The sequence below is a fragment of the Glycine soja genome, chromosome 7 (assembly GCF_004193775.1).
Source record: "Glycine soja cultivar W05 chromosome 7, ASM419377v2, whole genome shotgun sequence".
In the NCBI taxonomy this organism is placed as follows: domain Eukaryota; kingdom Viridiplantae; phylum Streptophyta; class Magnoliopsida; order Fabales; family Fabaceae; genus Glycine; species Glycine soja.
The window spans coordinates 6650846-6675257 of NC_041008.1; the positions used below are offsets into that span (position 1 = coordinate 6650846).

A 24412-nucleotide genomic window follows, 5' to 3' on the forward strand; every position below is an offset into this window, starting at 1 on the left:
ATATAGTGTTTGGTTTAGTAGAGAATCTTGTCTATGCCTGTCTAATAGCATATTTGGTTTAGTGAAAAAAAGTGTAGAACTTTAAGAATATTTATAAATATATTTACAAAATAAGTTAAATCTTTGACATGTAACACAAAACCGTAAGACTTTAAGAATATTTATAAAAATATTTATAAAACAAGTTGAACCTTTGACACGTAACATACAAAAACAATAAGACTTTAAGAATATTTATAAAAATATTTACAAAACTAGTTAAACCTTTGATTCGTAACATACAAAAACAACAAGATTTTGACACTTAACAAAATGAACCTTTGACACATAACATAATAAAATCAACTGTCTAATTGCATGTTTGGTTTAGTGAGAAATCCTTTCACCACGTGTCTTATCATGCATTTGGTTCAGTAGAGAAATGCTCTCACCAGGTGTCTCATAGCATGTTTGATTTAGTGGAGAATCCTCTCCCAACTTGTCTCATGGCATGTTTCATTTTGTGGAGAAACCTCACTTTGCATGTCTTATAGCATGTTTTGTTCGATAGAGAAGTCTCTGATTATGCGTCTTATCATGTTTGTTTCAGTGAGAAACACTCTCATCACGATTATTTTATGTGAAAATGCTTAATACTATATGATTGATTTTTTTTTTATAAATGAAAAATCAACTTAAAGTATTTGTCATTTACTTTTTTATTCTAAACGGAAAGTTGTTATTGTTACTTAGAGCATTGTAAAAGATTCTTTCAAGATTGCAAAGCCAAGTGAGCAATTACGAAGAACATAAATTTTGGGAGTAATAGAGCAGGGCAAGGAGATACTGCAGGAAACTGTTGTAACACAATTTATGAGATTATTAAGATTCATATTTTTGGCAATCCAAAGTTGTTGGCAATGGAGATCGATCCTTGACTTGGGAATGAAGTTGTGACTAAAAATATCACTTTATCCCAAAGTGGACTGACCCAAGAAATACAAAGTAGTCAAACAGAGTAACCCACGCAAATAAGTACAAACACAGTCCCAATTATGCAACATACCACTAGGATTGACAATGCAAATGCCGGATTAGAGTAATTTACATATAAGTCACACGTTCAAACTTCAGTACTATCATTGTAATATGAAAAGAAAAAAGTATCATGCAACATTGATACATGTCTCTTAACATAATGCTTCAGATTGACAAGCATTTAACACTTAATACATTGACATCAAATAATAATCCGGGTACAGCAGAACCCACAATCACCTGATCCTCATTCCCCAAATCACCAACATCAACAACCACAGTGCTAAGCACTCTCCCAACAACAAAAATGCTTTTACCAACTGCAACAAGTTGAAAGGGTGGTCTAGTATGCAAAGGTAATAGCCTTCCAACGGGTATCCACTCGCGTCCTTCTTTAAGTGATATCATTAACCTAGTTCTTCCCAAACTATGATCCAAGACATAAAGGGTACCATCAACAACAACTACAGGACCTGTCCATCCTGAAACCATGTCATCATCTGCATACTGCCATGTGCCACTAGATGGTTTATAGACAACAGAAAATACACGAGGATTTGCACAAAATCTGGCACATCGAACGTATATATTCCCATCAAGAACCACTGAATGTTTAATTTCAGAAACAATTTTAGGATCTGTCTGAGATGTCCAACAATTTGTCAAAGGGTCAAAAGTCTCCCAAGAATGATCACTTGAATTTGAACCACTTCCCCCGATAACATATAGTTTTTCATCCAAAACTTCACAAGCAAAGTTGTACCTGAAATTTTTTGTAGAAGAAAATAGTGATCTCTACAGTGCAGTAAGGGCTAAAATTAAGACCGAATAGGACAACATGCAGTTTTTATTTTTAATAGAAAAATATAGACAGCTAAAATTAGCAGATTTTTCTTTGACCATATTATGAAAGCATGATGCCGAATTAGTTCTTGATACATGCATCAGTTTCCTTCCTCCTTTATCCCGGTTCCCATTTTCATTCATAAAAGAACACAAGACAGATAGAAGTCACTAGTCATGACAAGGAATTATTTGGATGTCATTACATATAAAACTTTTTATTTCCTAGAATAATACTAAGTTTGTTGCTTTGTTTCTAGTTTGCTGGTATCGTAGATTCTCAAGGGTTCATGTAACTGCAATAACACTACCTAAATCTATGATGAAAATCCCAGCAGATTTATTCTATCTCTCTAATCTCCTCCTACACTTACTGACTTGGCTTCCCAAAAAAATAGAAATAAGGATACTTACCTAGCTGTTGACAAGGAAGTAGCTTGAGCCCAACAGTTTGAGGAGGCATCATATGAATAAACCTCGTTTGTAGAACCTAGAAACTCTCTACAACCACCCAATAAGAATAGCTTATTTCCCAACACTTCAAAACCCATGCCTTCTCTTTTTGAGATGTGAGGTGGAAGACCACCAACGAGCTTCCAATATCTTATGGGGTCAGTTGGATCCAAAACATAACAGAAAATCTCCTTTGATTTGTCCTTGCACAAAGCATAAATCCAGGTTTCATCGAGTTTGTGCTTTCGGCGATAACAGATCCACTCTTCACTGCAAATTAAGTCCCTCCATCTCTTTGAGACACACTTCAGGACAGAATGATATTTTCTAGGAATTCTTGCCAGGCACATAAGAGAAATATCATCTGGAAGGCCACAAATAATTGGAGAATTTGTGGCTTCTACTTCATTGTCACTATTTGATGATTCTTTTCCTTTATCTACATGCTCCATTGTATACAGTACAAAGGACCTGAAAAAGAAAAGGAAAATGTTGGTAAAACTCTTATCAGATCAAAATTTCAATGCTATTTCAACTCGTTTGTGTATACATTGTACAAAATAATCTAGCCATTATGATCCCAAACTGAAAGTAATGTCATGGTAGTCCCAAATCTCAAAGGCTGTATGTCAAGACACAAACAAGATCAAGTTTTGTGTGATCAGCTCTGTAAAAATTTTAAGGCTTAGCATTCACATTAAGACAGTGCACAAATCATGTGATTTGAACTTTTATATTCACTTCAATTGGCTTAAAAGCCTCACTAAACAGACTGCAGACTGAAATCATGTGCAAGCTGACAAGCGTTTAGAACATGTTGAAGAATGAAATATCTGCCTACAAAAATGTATAAAGTTTCTAGCTATTGAAAAACAATCTCCTTCCCTTTCAACCTGCATATATGTCCTTATTTTTTTCAGTATAACCCCCCTACAGAACATGAACAGGTGTGACTTAAGCATGATGTGAAATGTGGTCACTTTCTTTACAAAGCACAATTTACAAAAATATGCCCATTCCATTTTGCAGGCATTAATTGCAAAACATACAACACAACTAGAGTGTGCAAATGTGCACAAATATATGATATGTGTCCGATATACGACGATCCAATTATTCTAAAAATATATAGGATTCGACATGTAAAAAAAATTAAGAACTTTCTTGGACATTATTAAAAATAAATAAAAAAATCTGAATCATTATTATCATAGATTACTTTTTATTATTTACAAATAGTACTATCAATCTTATTCCTTTCTTGAAATCACCCATAAAGAGGACACTTTCTATTTTTGGTTTATCAATGGACAATGTTTCCATGTTCCTATATTTGGATTTTCATAAATTTTATTATGGGTTTGGATATTATTGGTAAAGTATCCAAGGGTGTGGGTATCGGATACGGATCCCTGAAGCAAATTGAAGAGCTTCATGAGGAGAAACAAAAGTTATACCAAAGACAATAATACTCTTTTAACTTCAAGCATAATATTTTCATCCTATTTAAGGGGTAAGACAGATATATTCACAAGTTGCATCAAATCACATAAGTATAACATAAGCAAGGTTCCCAAATTCTTTACACATACTCCCCAGGCTCCCACAATTTCACATAAATAGAAAACACATTGTAACCGTAGCAATCACTGCAATTCCAGATCTAAAAGCAAAGGGGAACACAATTTTCATATTGTTTGCCAAAGTTTTGATCTTGCAAATAAATGCTGAATAATCTGGGAGACCTAAATCCAAGATCAAATGAGTGAAAGGGAAAATTCAATTTATTTATTTATTTTTGTGTTAGGGGTCATGGAAAAGAGAAAGTCACCTTGTAACAAAACTAGGGATTCATCTGAGAAGTGCACAAAACAAGAAAAACAACCCCAACTCCAACTCAGTCCTGGAGATATTTTTAGTATCTTCCCCAATTTCCTAATGTTTTTGTTTAATAATAAAAATGCAGGAGGAAAGGATAGTGCTGCAGTATAAGGCAGAAAAAAGTGCAGGATTTTAAGAATATTTATAAAAATATTCAGAAAACAAGTTGAACCTTTGATTCACACACAAAATCTCAAGGACTTTAAGAGCCTTCATAAAGATATTCACAAAATTAATTGAACATTTGACACGTAACACACGAAACCGCGAGATTTTAAGAACATTCATAAAAACATTTACAAAACTAGTTGAATCTTTGACACGTAACATACGAAACCGTAGGACTTTAAGAACATTAATAAAAATATTTACAAAAATAATTGAACCTTTGGACGTAACATCAGGACTTTAAGAACATTCACAAAAATATTTACAAAACTAGTTGAATCTTTGACACGTAACACACGAAACCGCATGACTTTAAGAATATTCACAAAAATATTTACAAAACTAGTTGAACTTTTAACACGAAACCGCAGGACTTTAAGAACATTCATAAAAATATTTATAAAATTAGTTAAACCTTTGACACGTAACACATAAAACTGCACAACTTTAAGAACATTCATTAAAAATATTTACAAAACTAATTGAACATTTGACACGTAACACACGAAACCGCAAGACTTTAAGAGCATTCATAAAAATATTTACAAAACTAGTTGAACATTTGACACATAACACATGAAACTGTAGGATTTTAAGAACATTTATAAAGATATTTAAAAAACAAGTTGATTCTTTGACAAGTAACCTACAAGACTGTCTACTAATGTGTTTGGTTCGCTGAGAAATCCACTCACGTGTGTCTTATAATGTGTTTGGTTAAGTGGAGAATCCTCTCGCTGCATGTCTCATAGCCTGTATGTTTGGTTCAGGGGAGAATCCTCTCACCATGTGTCTCATAGCACAGCCCACTTTTTTTTTGTTTGCGTCCAAACCCCTCATGTCTACAAGGAGCACTTTGAATCCATCCCCTTCTTTTTTCTTTTTGTTTTTACTCATATTTGCTATTTTCTTTTCAGCAGAACTAGATTAAATTGCACTTGAAGTTCAGTCATAAATGTATGTGGATAGCAGATACATACATAGGAATGCATTTATGAATAATACTATTTGTCCCTTAAGCTTAAGATTTCCACAGCTTTAGCTTAGGCATCTAACATTTTAAAAGAGCTATCCACATGTTCTGGAGCATAAAACAAGCTTAAAGCAACCAGAACAGAGTCTTAACAAATTAAAGATTGGTAAATTAACGATACCCCACAGTGACTTTCCAAAATTCTATTAATTGAAAATTCCTCATAATACGCTCATCAATGTTCTCCAGTTTGAGAAGAGTAAAGAAAAGAGATGTTAACACTCAGATAAATGTCTCCTGGTGCTCACCCATGCTCAATGTACCTGTTACTATGTTGTATGAACACGGATTGCTGTTACTTGAAGTAACAAGGAGTTTATTCCAGAGAATAGGGACTAAATGCTTTTCTGAGCAGATTTTGTAGATAAATTCTAATTACATGTGAAATCCAATCCAAATCAAATATAAAAAACACAATGGAATTTGTGGAGTAAAAGCTGAAAACCCACTACCTACCTACACTTGAGCCTAACAATAGAACTATGGAAATCAGAAGTAAACTGAGTGGAAACAAAAGCAATAAGAACTAAAAATTCCAAGAATACGTGATAATTGTAACAAGGAAAGAATAAGCAGAAAAATAATATGAAAACAATATATTGAAAGGCAAAAAATAGATGGACAATGTTTTAACAATTAACTTGCCAATTTCATTAGATTATTGTTCTTTGTAGATCTGACACAAAACAGAAAATAAAACCAAAACTCCTAAAATTAGTGCTCTTAAACAGAAAACATAAATAATATCCCTTAATTAACAACCTGGTCTCTTGACCAATTCTTCACCAACATCCTAGCTGGAGTACTAAGGCATTTCCCAAATTCCAACTTGGTTTGCTTTAGGTGTAAAAGGAACAATTGATAGGTCGTGCTTCCTTACTCCACCACTAATACGATATCAACATCTCTGATTAACACCACCATTCTGATCATCCAAGATATTAATTTCAAGAACTTCAAGCTTAGGACACTTTGCAAGAAGAAGTTCCATAAATAAGGAATCAGCGTGTTCAAGAAAAAGCTGTAGCTCAACTAAATTATCAAATACTGGAAGATTAAGAATAGAAGGGTCCATCTCTTCCCTAAAATCACCCAATGACAGAAATTCAACACCACACAGTCCATGGAGAATGTCTGAAACAAAATGGTTAACTTAAAAATCGTATTATACACTGTCATATAAACCTTCGCTTTCACAATATTTGGCCAATGATTCTCCATGAAGTCTGAGATAAAATCATAATCACAACCACTCTGTATAACAAGGCCATAGGGCCATTTGCATAGGAAGACTTAACAAGAGAGTTACGCACAATCTTCAACTCACGATCACTTCATTTCTGCTTCAGGTGAAGCAGTTCAAGGGCCAGAGATCGATACGTTCCTACCATAGGAGAAGCAGGAATGCATCTCCACACAGTTGCACGTGAAAACTCTTGAGATTAAGGAGACGAACATCACAATCACAGGGAATAAGGAGATCCGAGAGGCCCTTGAGCTTCAAGGTGACAATTGTGGTGCAGGTGAACAAGTTGACGCAGAAAAGCATGCTTGTACGGTTCACATGTTCAACTTTTCTGGCTACGACTGAGACCCATTTATCCACATCCACCTAGCATGAGCAACAAAGATCGTTGTTGCATTTGAAACTGAATCTTGTGATCTTTTCTTCTGCATGGATCCAATAATATATTGATGCCCTCGAAGAATTTCATGGTTGGATTCAAGAACTCAATGTCGAGCAATGGAACCATGGTCCACATTGCTTACTTGATATATTAAGGAACAAAAGGATGTGACACAGAACATCGTTCGGTAATTTGCTTATTCTATCCTTTGCTTTTCTCTCAATCGTCAAACACGCTCCCATGATCAAGTGCAGGGTTCTTGGGACTCACGAACATGGGTGGCTTCAGCAAAGTATATACCTCCGAAATGGGTGGTTTGAAAAGGTATTTACATGGCTGTAGTAGGCACTTTCTACATCGGTTATGATAAAAGAGTTGATTATTGGCAATCAAATGCTAATACCTGATGATGAATCAGTGCTGAAGATAAAAGAGTAGAAAGTCGATTAGGTCTAAAGATTTGTAAGTGATATATAATTTAAATTAATTTCACTTTTTGGCCAACCAATGATCGTAAATTAAAAATGTTATTCATTGATATGCGTACAAATTTTAAATTATAATTCCTTATTTTATGTAAGTTTAAATTTGATTTTGAAAAAAGGAATTGCTTTCAATTTAAATTATAAAAAATGATTTCAAAACAACTGATATAAGTAATTACTTTTAATTTAACTTATAATTGTTTTTCAATTGGATCCTTCTATTTATTTAACTACGGTTATGAAAAAATTGTCCACATATTCAAGCCTACTTTGAGTATTCTGATGCAATATTATAAAAACGTTTTACGAGTTATTTTTTAATAAGAGAAATTTAGGAATTTTTCTTTAACAAGAGTTTTTTAGGAGATTTTTTTTTTGCAACCTCTGAATTGTTTAAACATATCTATTATAAATTTAATTTTAATAAATGTTTAAAAGCAATTATCATTAGTTAAAAATAATCTTATATTACAATATAAATCATTTAATAGGAATCTAAAATATAAGTTATACGTTCAAAATATTTTTTTATTATGAATTTTAATTATAATATAATGTATATATACAAAATAAATATTTAGGAATTATTTGATAGAAAATAATTTGTATTTTTGTCTTCTATTTTCACTTTTCTTTTATAGAAAATGTAAGATTGAAAGGTGGAAATCCAATTCATACAACGGGTCGGAGATTGGGTCTGATCTCAAGGTTCCACGATAGAGCACATGCACGGTGTTGGTGTCGTTTTCCTGCAATCTAATTAACTACATTCCTGAAAATCCAATAAGATTGCCTGGAAAAAAAATTAATAGTTTTAATTATGAATATACTTTATATACCTATGAATAATACTGTTCAAGCCTTTATCAATAACATTCTTAATTAATCAAGCTTGATAACCTTTCCCCAGAAAATAAAATTATACATCTTTATAGTATTTTCTGAACTTGGTCTTTGATAAGTATTATATGCTGGATTTTTTGTTTTATTTTTTTTAAAAAATAAAACTAAATAGGGATTTAAAGAGTGAGAATTTATAATTCGAATAAAAGGTTAAATTAATAATATATAGTTAGTATAAATTAACAATTTAGTAGTCATTTATGAACTTAGAAAATCAAGGAAAAGCATACTCGTCTAATAAGTACAATATTTCTGTAAAAAAAAAAAAATACGTACAGTATTATTAATATTATTGCAGAATTAATTTAGTACTAATGATTCACCTTAAATTCTTAATTAAACCAGCAGCCCACCAACTCGATCACCTAAGGTTCACTAGCACATAATCAATTTTAATATTAAATAATCATATAGATGCCATATCATATATGGTTCAACGACTATGGAAAGCCAAGTGACAACAAAATAGAGGCCTTTAGCTTCAGCTTTGAAATATCACAACTTGCTGGAAGCTTAGAACTCGATAAGTGGGATTTTCATGTCAAACATGGATCAAATAAATTGTTCAAAGAAAGCAAGGATATTTACTTTAGACGGCACATACAATCACCAATAATGCAAATAAATATACTTTTAATATGTATTTTTGTTACCAAAATCCAATATAGTATTGAGGCATGCATGGAAGCTTGTACTATAGTGGTCCTTTTCTAGCAGAATCATTCAGTAACGAAACTCCTCTTTCTAAAATAAATATAGTAAAAACAATTAAAAAATAAGATAGGGAGAGAACATTACACCTATAAATCTCCATCTAAATGCCACCCTTTTCTCCAAGCACACAGCAAAACAACATAGAAAAGAGAAAACATATACAAAATGAAGGTTTCTGCATCAATAGCATCCTTTGTTCTGTTGCTCATTCTAATTTGAACAAATTGTTTGTGTTCTGAAGCCCAATAGTGTCGTCCTAGTGGTAGAATCAGGACAGAAGCCTCCTCCTGGAGAATGCAACAAAGAGAATGATTCAGATTGTTGTGTACAAGGAAAGATGTACACAACATACAAATGTTCTCCAACAGTTTCAAGCCACACCAACTCACTCTGAATAGTTTTGAAAAGGGTGGAGATGGAGGTGGCCCTTCAGAATGTGACAACCAGTACCATTCTGATGACACACCGGTAATCGCACTTTCCACTGGATGGTTCAAAAATAGGAGTAGATGCCTTCACAACATCACCATCAGTGCAAATGGAAAAAGGGTGGTGGCCATGGTGGTTGATGAGTGTGACTCTACCATAGGATGTGATGAAGATCATGATTATCAACCCCCTTGTTCCAACAACATTGTTGATGCCTCCAAGGCTGTGTGGGGAGCCTTAGGTGTGCCTCACAATCAGTGGGGTGGATTAGAAATTACATGGTCTGATGCATAATGTAATGCTATTATACTAGTACATGCATACCTTCTATCTTTCTGTGCTATGTGTTATGTTGGTTTATTTGTCTACAGTGTCATGTAAAAATTGTTATTGTATTGTAATGTACTGATATATATCTTTGCATGGTATTGTTTTACATTTTTTAACTATATTAGATATCAAATTTGGAAGTGTTGGGTTGCCAATTAATCAAAAAGGAACTCGGAGGATAACTGTTCAAGTTGATTAGGGTAGAAAAAAATTAAACAAACATTTTAGTCCGGAAATATATTGGTGAAACCAAATTTTTTGTATTCTAAGAAAATTGGGATCAATTTAGTTTCTTAATTGCAAAACATGGGAAAGAAAAAATAAACAATCAATTCAGTCCCAAAATATAGGTGAAACCAAATTTTTAGTATTCTAAAAAAATATTGGGATCAATTAAGTTGCTTAATTACAAAATGTGATATATTAATTACTTCAAAGAAAGTTAAATTTAACTTTGTAAGTTCATAGTTCTAGGAACAATCAATAGTTGTCTTCGGTTTAGCCTGTCATTTTTCTTTGGATTTTTCTTGTCATTTATGTGGATATATCTGGTGAAGAAACTTATCTTCATGCTATCAGGGACTGCATCAAAGCTAGAAGGATTTGGTTTCTGTTGCTAGAATATACTCATCAGAATTTTTTCTCTCTCAAGATTTAATACTGTGGCTTATTTGTAACCTTACTGATGTGCATTCTCAAAGATTTGCAACCATTTGCTGGTTCATATATGGAACTCCAGAAATGCTTATATATTTAGTGATCAAGTTTATGGTACTTATTGATTATGTTATTATTATGTTTTTAAAAAAAGATTAAAAAAACTATACCTCATTTTGGAGATATATGTTATTTAATGTGTATTATTTTCCTCTTTTTCGTTATTATAATTCATCACTTAACAAAAAATATTTCATTCATCTGCACCTGCACGGGAAGGATCGAGAAAATGTGAAAGGCGCTTAGTGTAGTGGGAAGATTATGCAACCCGTTGTTATAATACATTATTGAAATCATTCAAAGACAAATTTTTATAATGTTTTGAAATTTTAGGCAAAATAGGGGTATCAAACACGAATTATAATTCGAAACTTCTTGAAGTGTTGACGTTCTAGAAGTTTATTGATTATTTATTGTGCATTTCATTTCAGACACTGATTTATAAATTTTATATATTAAACATAAATAATATGAAATTTTAACTTTTAATTTATATTTAGAATTTTCAATTATTTAAGTTCAAATATCAAAGCAATTTTTATCGTAGGAAATGCAACTTATTATCATGAGCAATTTACTATGATAAAAAAGATGGAAAGATTCAATCAATTTACCATAACACAATTTTAATATCATGATTTTCCTCTAAATATAGACTTATATCAAGATTTATACCAGGATTTTAATATCTCCAAAACAAACTTAGATTTTAACACCCGTACAATGTTTTTTTAGATTAACTTAATAGTATTATATTTTTGTTTGAGTTTCATTTGTGTAAGGTATTATTATATTAGAAATTATGTTTATTAATTAATATTATATTTTTATTATGTTTGTTTTTATTTATGTTTATTTTTTAAAATAATTATTGTAATGTGATACATGCAATAAATAAATAAAAATAAAGATTAAATTATATATTAGCACAATCTTCTTTGAGAAATTTTCATTCATTTGCATTGTATTTTATATATATATATATATATATATATATATATATATATATATATATGTCACTTTTTTTTTACTTTAAAAAATTAAAATTAAAATTTTATTTTTGAGAAACAAATTTATTAGAGTTATACAATTTCAAAACGAAAATTGTTGTCTATCTATCCATTTTTAAATGTTTCCTCCATCAATTTGAAAGCTCCATGTCGTTTATTCACGGAGACTTAACAGAGTAGCTCATTCCACAAGAAGATTTCACGTGCAACAAAACGCAGACCTGCCGTGAGCGACAACACTATGCAAGCACAGTGTCCGTCACTCCCAGATTGCACTCTTCAAGTGCCCAGATTCTCAATCAGTGCCACTCCTCCAAATTTTGCATCTTTTCTGAGCCCCTCCAAGGTTGCAATCAAATTGAGTTGTGGGATTCACAAACCAATTTGTAGGAGTAGGTGTGATGGTTTAAGGGTGCAGTGTGCTGGTTCCAATGGAGAAAATGATGACGATGATGGGTTTTACATCAGAAGATGTGTTGAGCTTGCAAGAAAGGCTGTTGGGTTCACCAGCCCCAATCCATTGGTGGGCTGTGTTATTGTAAAGGATGGCAAAGTTGTTGGTCAAGGCTTCCACCCTAAAGCAGGCCAACCTCATGCCGAGGTACCTATCTTTTCTCTCTCTCTCTCTCTCTCTCTCTCTCTCTCTCTCTCTCTCTCTCTCTCTCTCTCTCTATATATATATATATATATATATATATATATATATATTATTCTATTGTTATGTAAAAAAAAAGTAAAATAAAAAATTGTTGTATGTTCATTGTATACACATTATAATGTATTCTTTTGTGGTCTTTTTTCCTGTTGGTTTCATTGAATTGGATTTTGAAACACTGGTGATAAGCCTAATTTGAATTCAAATGGTGATTTTTCTGAGATAAGAAATTGGAGATGTTTTGGGCAAGGTTTTAAAAGACTGTCCCCAATTGCGATTTAGGCCGCAACATCAAGGTTTTTGGTGTGTTTGTGACCGCAATTGTAGCCGCATTGGTCACATCTATCCACAATTTCCTGCAATATCAAGGAATGTGATGAAACTGTGACCGCGACTGTAATTTAAAAACTTCCGAGGAACATGTTTTTGATTGTGAGATGTTACTCTTTCTTAGAATTTAGGTAGAGAATCTGTTTTTGTTGCTGAATATGTCCAGTTGGGAGATGGGATTGTCAGGTGTTTGCTCTGAGAGATGCTGGTGACTTGGCGCAAAGTGCGACGGCTTATGTCAGCTTGGAGCCTTGTAATCATTTTGGCAGGACTCCACCTTGCACTGAAGCTCTAATTAAAGCCAAAGTGAAAAAAGTTGTTGTTGGGATGGTGGATCCAAATCCCATAGTTGCCTTCAAAGGGGTGGAAAGATTGAGAGATGCTGGAATTGAAGTTGTTGTGGGTGTAGAGGAAGAGCTCTGCAAGAGCCTCAATGAGCCCTATATTCATCGCATGTTGACCGGAAAGCCTTTCCTTACTTTGCGGTAATTCAACTCTCCTTTTGTCCTTCAACACTCCCACTTGCTTTTCATTAACGGTTCGTGTATGGGTGTTCTTTGGGTGTATTTTTGGAGTTTCGTAGATTAGCATATGTTTAAATTCTTAGATAAACATGCATTTCACAGCTCAGCTTGTTCCTGTATTGTAGATATTCTCTTTCTGTCAATGGAAACTTTATGGACTTACTTGGGGATGGAGTTACAGACTGTGGTGGATACTACTCAAGGTTATTACAAGAATATGATGCAGTGGTAATCTCTTCTTCCTTATTCAGTGAAAATTTGTCAGTGCCTGCATCTCAAGAACCTGGAGCCAACCAACCAATTCGGATTATATTACATAAAGATCCTAGTTCTTCAAATCAAATTCCACTAGCCATCAATGGCGTTACTCACAAAGTGATAATTTTTACAGACAATAAAACAGTAACAGCTCCTGAAGTGGCTCAACAAGGAATTGAAACTGTAGCTCTGGATCAAATAAATCTGGATGTGATCTTGGATTATTGTAATCGTCAAGGATTATGCAGTGTTCTGTTAGATATTAGGGGGAGTTTTGGTGAGTTTGAAGATCTTGTCAAGGAGGGTATCAAGAAGAATTATATTAACAAATTTGTCACAGAAATTTTGCCAGTTTGGAACGGACATACTGAGCCAGATCCTCTACACACATTGAAGAGCTTAGAGCAAGGAGCAGAAGTGGTAAATTTGAAGTCCAAGGCCTCAGATAAGAGTGTTGTGATTGAGGGATATTTTAAACTTTAGTAAACGGGATTATGATTGCCCACAAACTCCCTTTTATCATTGTTTCAGTGTCATGATTTTTGCCAATGGATTATTTCCTGTAGGCTAAATTAGAAAGCAGTTCTTGTATTTTGCTGGTGGAAACTTGAGGTTATTGTCAATAACGATTTTTATTCCCATTTTTTCTGGGCTCACATTTTTCTTAGCTTTAAGGTTTTGCTTATATGCAAATACCTTGTCTTGAAGTTTAGCAGAGATTTGCCAGTCAGATGTTACCTTGAAATTAGGCTGCATGTTTCATGTGGAATGTAAACTGTGTATGTTAGCAGTTTCATTGAATGTGTGGATAGTTCATGTGGTAGTTTAACAAAAGAAAAAAGAATACTTGATTTGAGCTTGCTTGTGCACTGTTTCTCTATTTCAGAGTAAAACAACACATTATGCAATTCAAATAAACCTTGATGAATTATTATAATGAGGGTATAGAAAATGGTCATTTTTATTTTTTGGGGTGAATGGAGTAACATTTGTATGTTGCAGCACTGAAAAATTATAAATTCTGCAACAATGCTTGGCCTGATGCTCGGCTCGGCAGTTTTTGGTAAATTCACCTGCCTTAATTGGTTTCTTCTTCAACCTTGCTCTTAACTGGCCTGATGCTCGGCAGTTTTTGGTAAATTCACCTGCCCCAATTGGTTTATTCTTTAACCTTGCTCTTAACTCTCAATTCTCCTGTTCATGACCTTGCATTTCACAAATTATTTATGTACCTTGCATTACTCAAGCACATGGTATAGATGTAGACTAGTGACAGTGAACCATCTATGTAAATAAATCATAGTAAGTTTTATATGCCATTCATTGATGCTGGAAAAATGGTTTCCCCAACAGTCTATGTTATCTTATTAGTGACATGCCTCAGGAAGTGCTGAACGATGCGATGCAGGCACAAGTCGTTCCCCGGTATGGCACATAGCATCTTATCTTCTATCTGTTGCCCTCACAGGACTTGGGATGGAGAATGAAGCCCAAGCAGCACTTAAAGACAGCACAACACTGGAATCCAAGCGGAATGCAACTCCCAAGCAAAAATGAAAACATTGTACAGAGACAAATTCTTGCTGATTCTGTTCTGCCTGATGACTTTCCCCCAAAACATTGATCATAACAATTCATCCTGGATACCAATAGATCCACCCCTCTCAAAAAGTTGCATGTGTTTGAAGATTTCTTCAAGAAACAAGATTGAATGAGTATCTGTAACACCCCTTCCCCCTTTTTGTTGGGTCGGCTAGGATGTTCATTTAGTTCTATGATTTGATTGATTGAGCATGAATCCAAACTTAGCATTTTTTTTTAATTTATAAAAGGTTAAAATTGTGAATAGTTAAAACTTGTTGTTCACAGCTGTGTACTTAGTGTTGACTAGTGCCAAGCAATATTTCCTTTTTGTTGGGTGCAAATCATTGGATTTAGGACCCCAAAATAGTGTTCAATTCCTACTGCTCATGATGCTTTCTCTTTCTTGGCAATCTCTTTCTTATTAAGGTATATATTCCTTCTGTGTCTAATTATAAAATTATTTTAAAAAATGTTTATTTTTTAATAAAATCATTTTCTAATTTCTAGATGTATTAATTATTTTTTTACCTACGTATGTTTACTTAATTATTCTCTTTCTCTAAATGAGAAATAATTAAGTGGATAAAAGATAAAAAGATAATTTTGTAATGATAATATAAATAATTGATAAATTTAATGTGATGAACTAAATTATTTTTTGAAGGGATGTAAATTAGTTGAAATGTTCTTATAATTAGGAAGGAAAGTTATACATCCTAAAATGTGAAAAAAAAATCTTTTTTGCAATTACAAGAATACATACCTCTGTTTCAATTAAAAAGCAGAGTTATGGGATATAACTTGTCCAATTAAGTCCTCATAGTTTAACTAATACAATGGATACCTTTTCAAAATTGGCATTTGGCACCTTTGAAATGGATGGAATTAATGATGTCTATTTGTGGATTAGAATCCTCAAGAGTTCAAAAATAGAAATTGAACGTCTGTTTGTTCTTTGTAGAGAGGCTAATAGATTAGAACTGTGGGAGATTTAGTAAGTTTATGACTCTAGAAGATTGACAACTGTCTATATTTTGCTCTAATTTTGCTTTTCAATTTTATCATTAGGATACTTTTTAAACAATTTATAATTATTTTCGGTACAGCTTGCTTCGTTTTTTGCTGCTGATTAATAATAAAAATCTTGCCGAGATTTGTAGTATGACATGAATTTGGAATGGGATGTCTTACATTTTTAATTACCAGAAACACTTGTGTTCTATTTTTATGCTACAGTTGCATAATTATAAATTATGAATCTGTGGCTTGAGAAATGTAGCTTTGGCATCTCAAAATAATGTCATTGTTTATTTGCAAGTTGAATTAAAAATCCTTGATTAAGCTCAGGTGAGAACCAGATTGATTGTGGCATGCTTCCCCTGCATTGATGGAGACATTGGACCTATTTTTTTTTTTTAGTTGAGATCACATGGCTTTTTACATCATATACGTCTTATTTTTTGGGTACAGTGGACACATCATATTCGCCTTATAATTTCTATTTGTTTGAACCTAGAAAACTTAAAAATGAAAACAACTTATCAATGAGCTATGTTAAAACATTTTCTCCTTATGTTTCCAAGTTCCAACACATGAATCTGTATCTCTTTTAGAGATGTGTCGCACAGCTGATTTACTAACCAAACAATAATAGGAAGAAAACGAGCAACAAAAGAACACAGCACTTCAAAGTCTACAAATCAAATAGAACCGGACTTTAGGAGAAAAGATCCTCTCCTGATTCATTCAACAATTTCTTATGTACATGCCGTAGAGAAAGCAAATGCCAATTAGAACCTCTGGTTCTTCTGAAAGTAAAAGGATGGCCTATAAAATTAAAGGTTTGAATTGATGACCTTATACGTACATAATTATGAATTATGAAGTTATGATATATACAGACCCAGTTCGTGACTAACATACATTCCAAAAGCACCAGAAAATTTGAGGTATAGACTTTGTCAAGCTGGTGCAAGTGTAGCACAATTATCATTAGTGACTACATGATATAATTCCTAACTACAATTAACTAGGCTAAACAAGTACCAAGTACAGAGCCCCCTCAAGGGCAAAAATTGAAGACATTCATAGTAAAGTTCCCTTTCATCTAGGAGTTAGGCCAGCCATTCGGTGAATGCTCTTCAGAGTGGCTATTTTGCTTTGCAACAAGGCGTGCATGAATTAAATTTCCGGTAGCAATTGCTTCTCGGATATCTTTCTGTGCCTTTTGGCAGAGATCATCAAGTGCAAGTGTTGCAAACGGCTCCTCTATGAGAACTCCAACCTACAATAATCATTTTCACATTTTTGGATTAGCTTTCTTCTAACCAGAAAATCTCTGGAGTTGCATTTCAAAGAAGAGTACTAATAAACATACATTACTTTCTCTTCCATCTCATTTCCACTTCTTTTTTCTTCCTATTATCTCACTCTTCTTTTCTCATCACATCATCTATCACATCTATCAACTCTCTCTACTTTTCTTTTTCTCTTCCTATTTCTCTCTTCCTTCCACCCCAAAATGGGGTGAATGTTTATACTTTTCCTTCAAAGAATCCATCCATCAATAAATTACAGAACAACTTATTTTGATACATTAAATAGTCCAGGAGTTAAGGTAAAGGAGAGGATCATACTTCTTCAATGCAAAACAAAGAGGCGGCGCTAATAAAGGTAGCAGGAACCACAATCCAATGGCAATCATCCCAAAGTATGATAGGGAGTGTCAAATGCCACAAGACAAGAAACCTAGAGGTCAACCGAGTATATGCCAATGGAATGGGAATACCCATAAGTTGGTCACATATGCCAATACCTTCATGGAAACAAGTCATCTTTGATTCCTGTACAACAATGAGGGAAGTGTTATACAAACAAGGAATTACCAGAGTGAGCTGATATGTTAACAAATCCACATCTATAATACAACTTCACCAAATTACTGAGGAGTCGCACAAATTTACATTCTTGACAATTTCACATGCAACCATGCTGCCTAGTTCAACATGTACTAAAATGCTAACAATCAAAGATTTCAACACAAACCTTGCAAACAATTCCAATTAGTATGTACATACCAGGGCATTTCTTCTAGACTCCTCCAATTTCAGTAAACGGATGCTCTGCGATATAAACTCAATAATGCAGCGAGGCCGGTGCTTCGAATTCATGACCACCGCCAGATCATCCACTTCTAGCAAATGCTGAAGATCACTCCTAACATCCGAACCATACAGCACGTGGCACTGCAATCAAAAAACAAGTTTCACTATCAACTGCAACTAACTACCAACCTAAAAATCCAATCACAAACACCATTCACATTACATAAAAAAAGAAGGCCCAAATTGATAGAAACCCAACAAGTTAGATTTAGGTTTTAGAAAACAGTCACTGTGACTGCAATCAGCCACATTAGCTGCATTTGTCTACAATTTACTAAAGGAAAAAACTTAGATACATATTCTTAGGCATTTTTGGTTTGTTTTCCAATCAAGAAATAGAGTTGCATCTTAATAATCTTCATGCAAACATTTATTATGCGTGTTACCAAAATGAAACCCCAACTCTGATTAAGAAACAACACCAAAAACACTTATGGAACTGCTCGCAGGTTTTGTCCTTTACTAAGGGTCTGTTCAGATAAACTTAACTATAAACACTTATAGAATCAAATAAACTTCTCCATAAGCTAATGAGTAAATGCATAGGCTAAATAGAAAAACTTATTTCATTTTTTCCTTCTCATAAAAGTGCTTATGGAGAACTTTATCCAAATAGACCCTAAGAAAAAACAAAATAAGTTTCTCCATAATCTAAAAATTGTTGTTCTTTTTTTTTTTTTTTTTGCATAAGCTACTATGAAAGAACTTCTACAAACTTATGCATAAGCTAATTTTAACTTATGAAGAAGCCTTTCATTTTTCCCTTCTTATTTTCCTCTACAAATGCTTATGGATTTGTTTGTAAGTTTAACTAAACCATAGATACTGCAATTTAAAAGCTTGGTTAGAAACCTTAAGCGCAATGGGGAAGGCAATGATGTAGTGTAAGAGCGCGTGCTTGATGGCGAAGTTGCCGCCGTCGTCGTCGACGACGACGGCGGCAACTTGTCTGGCGAAATCGTGGGTTCCGGCGATGACGATGGTCCAGGCCTTTTTCCCCTCGACGAAGCGGGAGTAGGAGGCCTCGGTGCGGAAGACGAGGAGGAGGGCGAGGGCCGGGGCGGTGAGCTGGTAGGGGAGGGAGGAGGCGCGGAGGAGGGGGAGGAAGTCCGGGAGGAGGTGGAGGAGGAGGGCCTCGTTGTAGGCGGCGATGGTGGCGGCGAAGGCGGTGAAGAAGAGAACGGGAGGGACGAGGGAGAGGATGACGCGGGAGGAGAGGCTGGAGAAGACGTGGCGGAGGTGGCGGAGGGAGCTGCGGTGGTCGCGCCAGTTCTGGTGGGTGTAGAGGGCGCGCTTCTTCTGCATGCCGCGCTCCTGCACGGCGTCGGCCCAGTCCGGGATGGAGCGGAGGAGCGAGATTAGGGTTTGGGCCGGGCCGGAGGTGGGCCCGGGAGGGAAGGAGGCCAAGATGGTGAGGGGCTTGTAGGTTTTGTTGGGCTTCCAGGATGGGAGGAGAAGGAGTTTCTGATTGAGAAGGCATTTTGGGGTGAAGAGAGAAGAGAGAGATGTGGGTTTGAGTTGAGTTCTGGGTTTTTGGTACATTGAGATTCCTCTGAAGAAGAAGAAGAAGAAAGCATACACATGTTACGGGCTGTTTCCTAGTGGGGAAATGGGTGGCTCTGTTTTTCGAACTAAAACACTGCTTCTTACTGTTATGACATGCTTCAGTGGTGAAGCTTGTTTTAACACGTTTTATCCCTACTCACAAATTCTAAAATACAGAATCTTTTTATCATGAAAGTAAGATATTTTCATCCAAAATCATCAAATTAACTTTTAAGATTATAAATTTTATTTTTTTCTTCACATGCATCATTAGAAAATTAAATCCTATTAACATCCTTGCAGAACTCAATCTTCATCTACCAATAGTGTTAGATATGTCGGTCTAAAATACACAATTACTACATACAAGAAGCAAGTAAATTTCACAAAAAAAATGGTAATGATTTTAATGAATTTGTGTCAATGATAAAAAAATTGTATTTTGAAAAAAGGATGTTACAAATTGTATTACTAATATTTCTCTTAAACAATATGAAAAGACTTAACACTTTATATTTTGGTAAAATGATTTTTTGTTAACAATTTATGTAGATTTATTAAATTTCATTAATTTGACAGGTAAATATTTTAATGTTAACTAAAATATTATGTATATTAAATTTGTACAAATTAGATGTTTAAAATTTATAAATTTTTTAGGTAATTTTTATTTATATTTAATTCGGACTTGTTGCTTAAGAGAAAATTGGTTGGTTGGTAGAGATGAGTGGCTTTTAAAGTTTCAATCTACCTTTTAATGCCATGGTTGGTAGGTTTTTTTGTTTCCCCAAGGTTGATAGTAAAGCACGTTTTTACACTTGTTAGACAATCCTAACTCACCTACTTAAAATCAAAATTAATACAACTCTAACTTATCTGGTATCTTATTGAAGGCTCCATCTAATCAAGGAGGTCTTCTGTCTTTCACTTGAGTTGTATAGTCCAAGGCAAATCTCACAAAACAGTGAAAAAAAACTCTGTTTGTTTATTCACATTTTTTGTTTTTGGAATAAGGCATTAGATAAAAGAAAGAGGAGATTGAATAAAAATATATAGTTACTTCTACAACAGTTGAAGGATAAAATGACTAAAACAAATGTGTAAATCAAAATGAAATATCTTTTTTTATTATAAATTAGTATTACATATAAGAAGGATGAAATGGATTTGTCCTCCTCTACAGTTTGTCACAAAATTACGGTAACATCGTGAAAAATAAACAATAATTTGTTGTTTTATCTTTATTATAAAAAAATTAATTATTATATTTTCGTAATATTTTTTTTCTTTTTTCTCAAAATAAAAAAGTCACACCAGTTTAATGAATCCAAGAACAGTGTATCAACCCTCAAGTCGACAACGCTTGAGTTTTGAGAAAAGTGCATAACGTAATCCCAGTCAAGTGTTTTGAGAAGGCTAACCTTTGTCACCACTGCTGCTGCTTCCTATTTTCTCTTAACCGCTGACTATGGCTCTCAACCCAATGCTCTCGACCCTGTAAGTTCCATTTTTTTTTTACCTCAAAGAAACATTTTTTCTATGATTTCTTCGCTACCCAACACAGATTCACTATTATATTTTTAAATTCCCAAGTGGGTTTTCTGTTTCTCGTTACTAACACCTTTTTTAAGTTGATTTTGTTTGTTATTATTATTTGTTGCAATTTTGAAGTATCGTCTTTCATTGGTTTGAAGTTGGCTCTGCCTATTGGGTTTCATTCTATTTGCAAGTTTGATTTTCGAGGGGAATTCTGTGGTGTTGGAACCCCTTTGGTGATTGTTAAATGGAGTAGAACTAAACTTAGATTCTAGTAGTGAATGGTGTAGGTAACATTATAAAAGGGTTTGTGAATATGTCAACCAATCACCATGTAACTTGGTTATTGAGGATGGTTCCTATCTTCAAAACTATTTACATCATCAATAATTTCATCTTGGCAACTACATACTTGTATGTAGGGACCATGTTTTAATTATATAGCTCGAATAGAAAGAGAATGGAGTCAACAGAAAGAGAGTAGGGATCTCATGGTAAATAATTCATCTCTAAAGATTTGGTCTTACCAAGCCGAATGGCATCAGGTGATTCATGTAGTTGACCAAACTCTGTGGGATGAGAATTTTGTTGTTGTTGATATGATTGGCTAAATTGCAGGCATAGCAGCTTGGGTTGGATTGACCTTGGGAAGTGGGAACAAACATTCCTGAGAGACTTGGTAGCCACTTTAGTTATAGCTCTTGGGCAATTTTGGATCCATTGGTAGCATTTGGTAGATTTGTTAAAACAAGATGGAACATAGTGTATGAGTCGGCTTCTATCGTGCATTTCAAAAATAGAATAGAACTGCTTGAGGAGTTGAAAGTAGGCATATTTTGGTTTCCCTAAAAAGGGTGGAACCAAGGAGTAGAGAACATCCTTGTTCTATTCTGTTCAATTCCATGCTACCTTAATTTGACGAGAACAGTAAAAGGAAAACACAGACCTGATGCCTGGCATTATGCTGTCCTCTAGAAATTGCATTAGGAAGTAAGATTATAAGAATATGGCATAGTACTTGATCTGGAATTGCATTAACTTTACTGTAACAACACCAAAGATACAAAATTGAAAGCTTTGGAAAAGCTAAAGGACCATTTAGTTTGAGAAAGTGTTTTCGATTTTTCACTTTTAATTATAAAAATGCCACATTGTTTTCATTTTGTTTTCAATTTTCAAATATTTTCATCTTGTTTGAGAAAAAAAGTTTTTTTCACCATTTCCTATACAAAGTTTTGAAAATAGGAAATAGATTGAAAATAGTGTGACATTTTTATAATTTAAAGTAAAACCAGAGAATGAAAAGAAAAAATATTTTCTCATACCAAACAGCCCTTAAAAATCTTTTAGAAAAAATACTGACTTAAAGTGCGGATAGGATGCTCTTAGAAGTATGCAAATTGTGTTTACTTAGATGATGGAAGCTAGAGGTATTTAATTGGAATATTCATTTCTTCTGTCTCAGATCAAGCTGATAGGTATTATGTGGATATATGGCAATGGTTAGAGAACAATATCCTAATTTATGTTTATTTCCCTTTATATTGTTCTGTTCGTGAGGGTTTCTTGACTTGGCATTAACTCTTCTGTTTTTCATGTACAATGTTTATGAAACAAAAAGATTTTTCTCATTTACAATATGACTGCATTTACATTAGTTTGTCTCTTGTAAATTTGAAAATTAGATCTTGAGAAATGGCACAAAGCAGGTTTCGTGGGCTTGCATTCCTGTATGGCAGAATTGTGAGCCGTGATATATGCCCCAAGTAGTAGTTTCCTTGGTGGATTAAAACCTGTAGCCATACAATTGCCAATGAATAGGTGCCCTTCACAATTAGAAAGGTTCTACCTTCTCTTCGCCATTAGTGATCAGGATGTTAATACCTACATTGTATAAACTATAACCTTGGAGGTTGCAAACTTTGCAGCTCATGCTTCACTTGCAAGACTGTCTGAATGATTGGCCTGATGTATCCAAGCAAAGACAAGTTTAGCTTTGTTTCAGGCACCATTGCAGATTAAGAAGCAAAAACTTTCTGCACAGAGTACTGTGAAAGAGTATATTTGGGGATCAAAGAAAGAGTCTCAAGAAAATCATGTGGGGAAATTGGACAGCAACTAAGAAAATCCATAAATTTATGGTAGTCTTTAAAGGAACATCATGCTGAGTCAAGGTTTTCTTTTAGCAGTTTGAACTGTAGTGTAATGGAATGGTGCAATGAATAGAGGCGGAGAACGAAGAACCGGTAGATTTATTTGTCAGCATTATCATTGTCATTAATAAGACCATTACATCATAATCATGTTTCAGCTGCTGCTCTCTACCCCCACAACCCTTTATCTTATGCATCTGCATCTGTATTGTTTTTCTTTCCTTTGTTTTTCTTTTATCTGGATTTGAGATACAAATGTAATTGAGAAGGGTGTTTTGCACATCAAATAAGCACTTGCATTAGTCAAATCCGAGGTTCTATTGTTAAAAGCTGTGTTAATATTTATTAACTTTTGTCTAATGATGATTCCTGATTCATCGACTAACTAAAGGGTATGCAAACTTTAGCAGGGAATAACTAAAGCTAAAATAAGTTATGCAACCGTAGCATAAAAATAGAACACAAGTGCCGTTGGTAATTAAAAATGTAAGACGTCTTCCCATTCCAAATTCATTACATGCTACAAATCTCAGTAAGATTTTATTACTGATCAACAGTAAAAACCAAAGCAAGCTCTACCAAAAATAATTATAAATAGTTTAAAAAGTATCCTAATTCCTAAGGATAAAATCGAAAAGCAAAATGAGAGCTCAATTTAGACAGATTTCGATCTTCTATAGTCATAGACTATCTAAATTTACCACACTTCTAATCTATTAACCTCTCTACAAAGTACAAAACAGACTTTTGAACTCTAGCGGATTCTAAACCACAGATAGACATTAAAACACTAATAATTTCATCCATTTTAAAGGAGTCAATTTTGAAAAGGTATCCATTTGTATTAGTTAAACTATGGGGACTAAATTGAACAAGTTATATCACGTAACTCTGCTTTTTAATTGAAGCAGAGGTATGTATTCCTATAATTGCAAAAAAGGATTATTTTTTTCTCACATTTTAGGAAGTATCTTAACAAGAAAGAGATAGCTAAGGAAGAAAGGGAAGCGATACACAGAGAAACAGAAAAGGGTATAAAGTGGATAGTAAGA

The 24412-nt window shown here is 33.9% G+C and overlaps 4 protein-coding genes and 1 long non-coding RNA gene across 6 annotated transcripts; 3 read left to right on the plus strand and 2 right to left on the minus strand.

The window, feature by feature from the left end:
- Positions 1-849: 849 nt before the first annotated feature.
- On the minus strand, positions 850-4355 carry LOC114420041 (F-box/kelch-repeat protein SKIP4-like). Its single transcript, XM_028385884.1, has 3 exons — positions 4145-4355; positions 2275-2784; positions 850-1780 (listed from the first exon to the last, which is right to left on the minus strand). The coding sequence occupies exons 2-3, from the start codon at positions 2763-2765 to the stop codon at positions 1183-1185; spliced, it is 1089 nt and encodes a 362-aa protein (XP_028241685.1). The 5' UTR covers positions 2766-2784; positions 4145-4355; the 3' UTR covers positions 850-1182.
- Positions 4356-9469: 5114 nt separating this feature from the next.
- On the plus strand, positions 9470-9853 carry LOC114418734 (putative ripening-related protein 1). The gene has a single exon (XM_028384217.1). It carries the CDS (start codon positions 9480-9482, stop codon positions 9846-9848), a length of 369 nt encoding a protein of 122 aa, XP_028240018.1. The 5' UTR covers positions 9470-9479; the 3' UTR covers positions 9849-9853.
- Positions 9854-11757: 1904 nt separating this feature from the next.
- Positions 11758-15233, plus strand: LOC114418446 (riboflavin biosynthesis protein PYRD, chloroplastic-like). 2 transcript variants are annotated; one of them, XR_003668038.1, is made up of 4 exons: positions 11758-12212; positions 12783-13081; positions 13246-14513; positions 14847-15233. XR_003668038.1 is itself a non-coding variant. In XM_028383786.1 (3 exons), exons 1-3 carry the CDS (start codon positions 11853-11855, stop codon positions 13859-13861), a joined length of 1275 nt encoding a protein of 424 aa, XP_028239587.1. In that variant the 5' UTR covers positions 11758-11852; the 3' UTR covers positions 13862-15233. The 2 variants fall into 2 exon arrangements, 1 of the variants encoding a protein (XP_028239587.1); XM_028383786.1 differs by having other exon boundaries at positions 13246-15233.
- Positions 15234-16667: 1434 nt separating this feature from the next.
- LOC114418448 (UPF0187 protein At3g61320, chloroplastic-like) lies at positions 16668-19804 on the minus strand. Its single transcript, XM_028383787.1, has 4 exons — positions 18979-19804; positions 18040-18207; positions 17599-17805; positions 16668-17246 (listed from the first exon to the last, which is right to left on the minus strand). The coding sequence occupies exons 1-4, from the start codon at positions 19666-19668 to the stop codon at positions 17070-17072; spliced, it is 1242 nt and encodes a 413-aa protein (XP_028239588.1). The 5' UTR covers positions 19669-19804; the 3' UTR covers positions 16668-17069.
- Positions 19805-20982: 1178 nt separating this feature from the next.
- LOC114418450 lies at positions 20983-23689 on the plus strand. Its single transcript, XR_003668039.1, has 2 exons — positions 20983-23049; positions 23136-23689. It is a non-coding gene; the product is annotated as an uncharacterized LOC114418450 (long non-coding RNA).
- The last annotated feature ends 723 nt before the right edge of the window (positions 23690-24412 follow it).

Coding starts and splice junctions, on each gene's coding strand:
- LOC114420041 (XM_028385884.1), bottom strand. CDS start 2,765: ATGGAGCATGTAGATAAAGGAAAAGAATCATCAAATAGTGACAATGAA. Junction 1,781..2,274: donor ACTTCCTTGTCAACAGCTAG/GTAAGTATCCTT, acceptor AAAAAATTTCAG/GTACAACTTTGCTTGTGAAG.
- LOC114418734 (XM_028384217.1), top strand. CDS start 9,480: ATGTTCTCCAACAGTTTCAAGCCACACCAACTCACTCTGAATAGTTTT.
- LOC114418446 (XM_028383786.1), top strand. CDS start 11,853: ATGCAAGCACAGTGTCCGTCACTCCCAGATTGCACTCTTCAAGTGCCC. Junction 12,213..12,782: donor CAGGCCAACCTCATGCCGAG/GTACCTATCTTT, acceptor TGGGATTGTCAG/GTGTTTGCTCTGAGAGATGC. Junction 13,082..13,245: donor AAGCCTTTCCTTACTTTGCG/GTAATTCAACTC, acceptor CCTGTATTGTAG/ATATTCTCTTTCTGTCAATG.
- LOC114418448 (XM_028383787.1), bottom strand. CDS start 19,668: ATGTACCAAAAACCCAGAACTCAACTCAAACCCACATCTCTCTCTTCT. Junction 18,208..18,978: donor CCTTCCCCATTGCGCTTAAG/GTTTCTAACCAA, acceptor TTTTGATTGCAG/TGCCACGTGCTGTATGGTTC. Junction 17,247..17,598: donor CTTTGTTTTGCATTGAAGAA/GTATGATCCTCT, acceptor TGATTATTGTAG/GTTGGAGTTCTCATAGAGGA.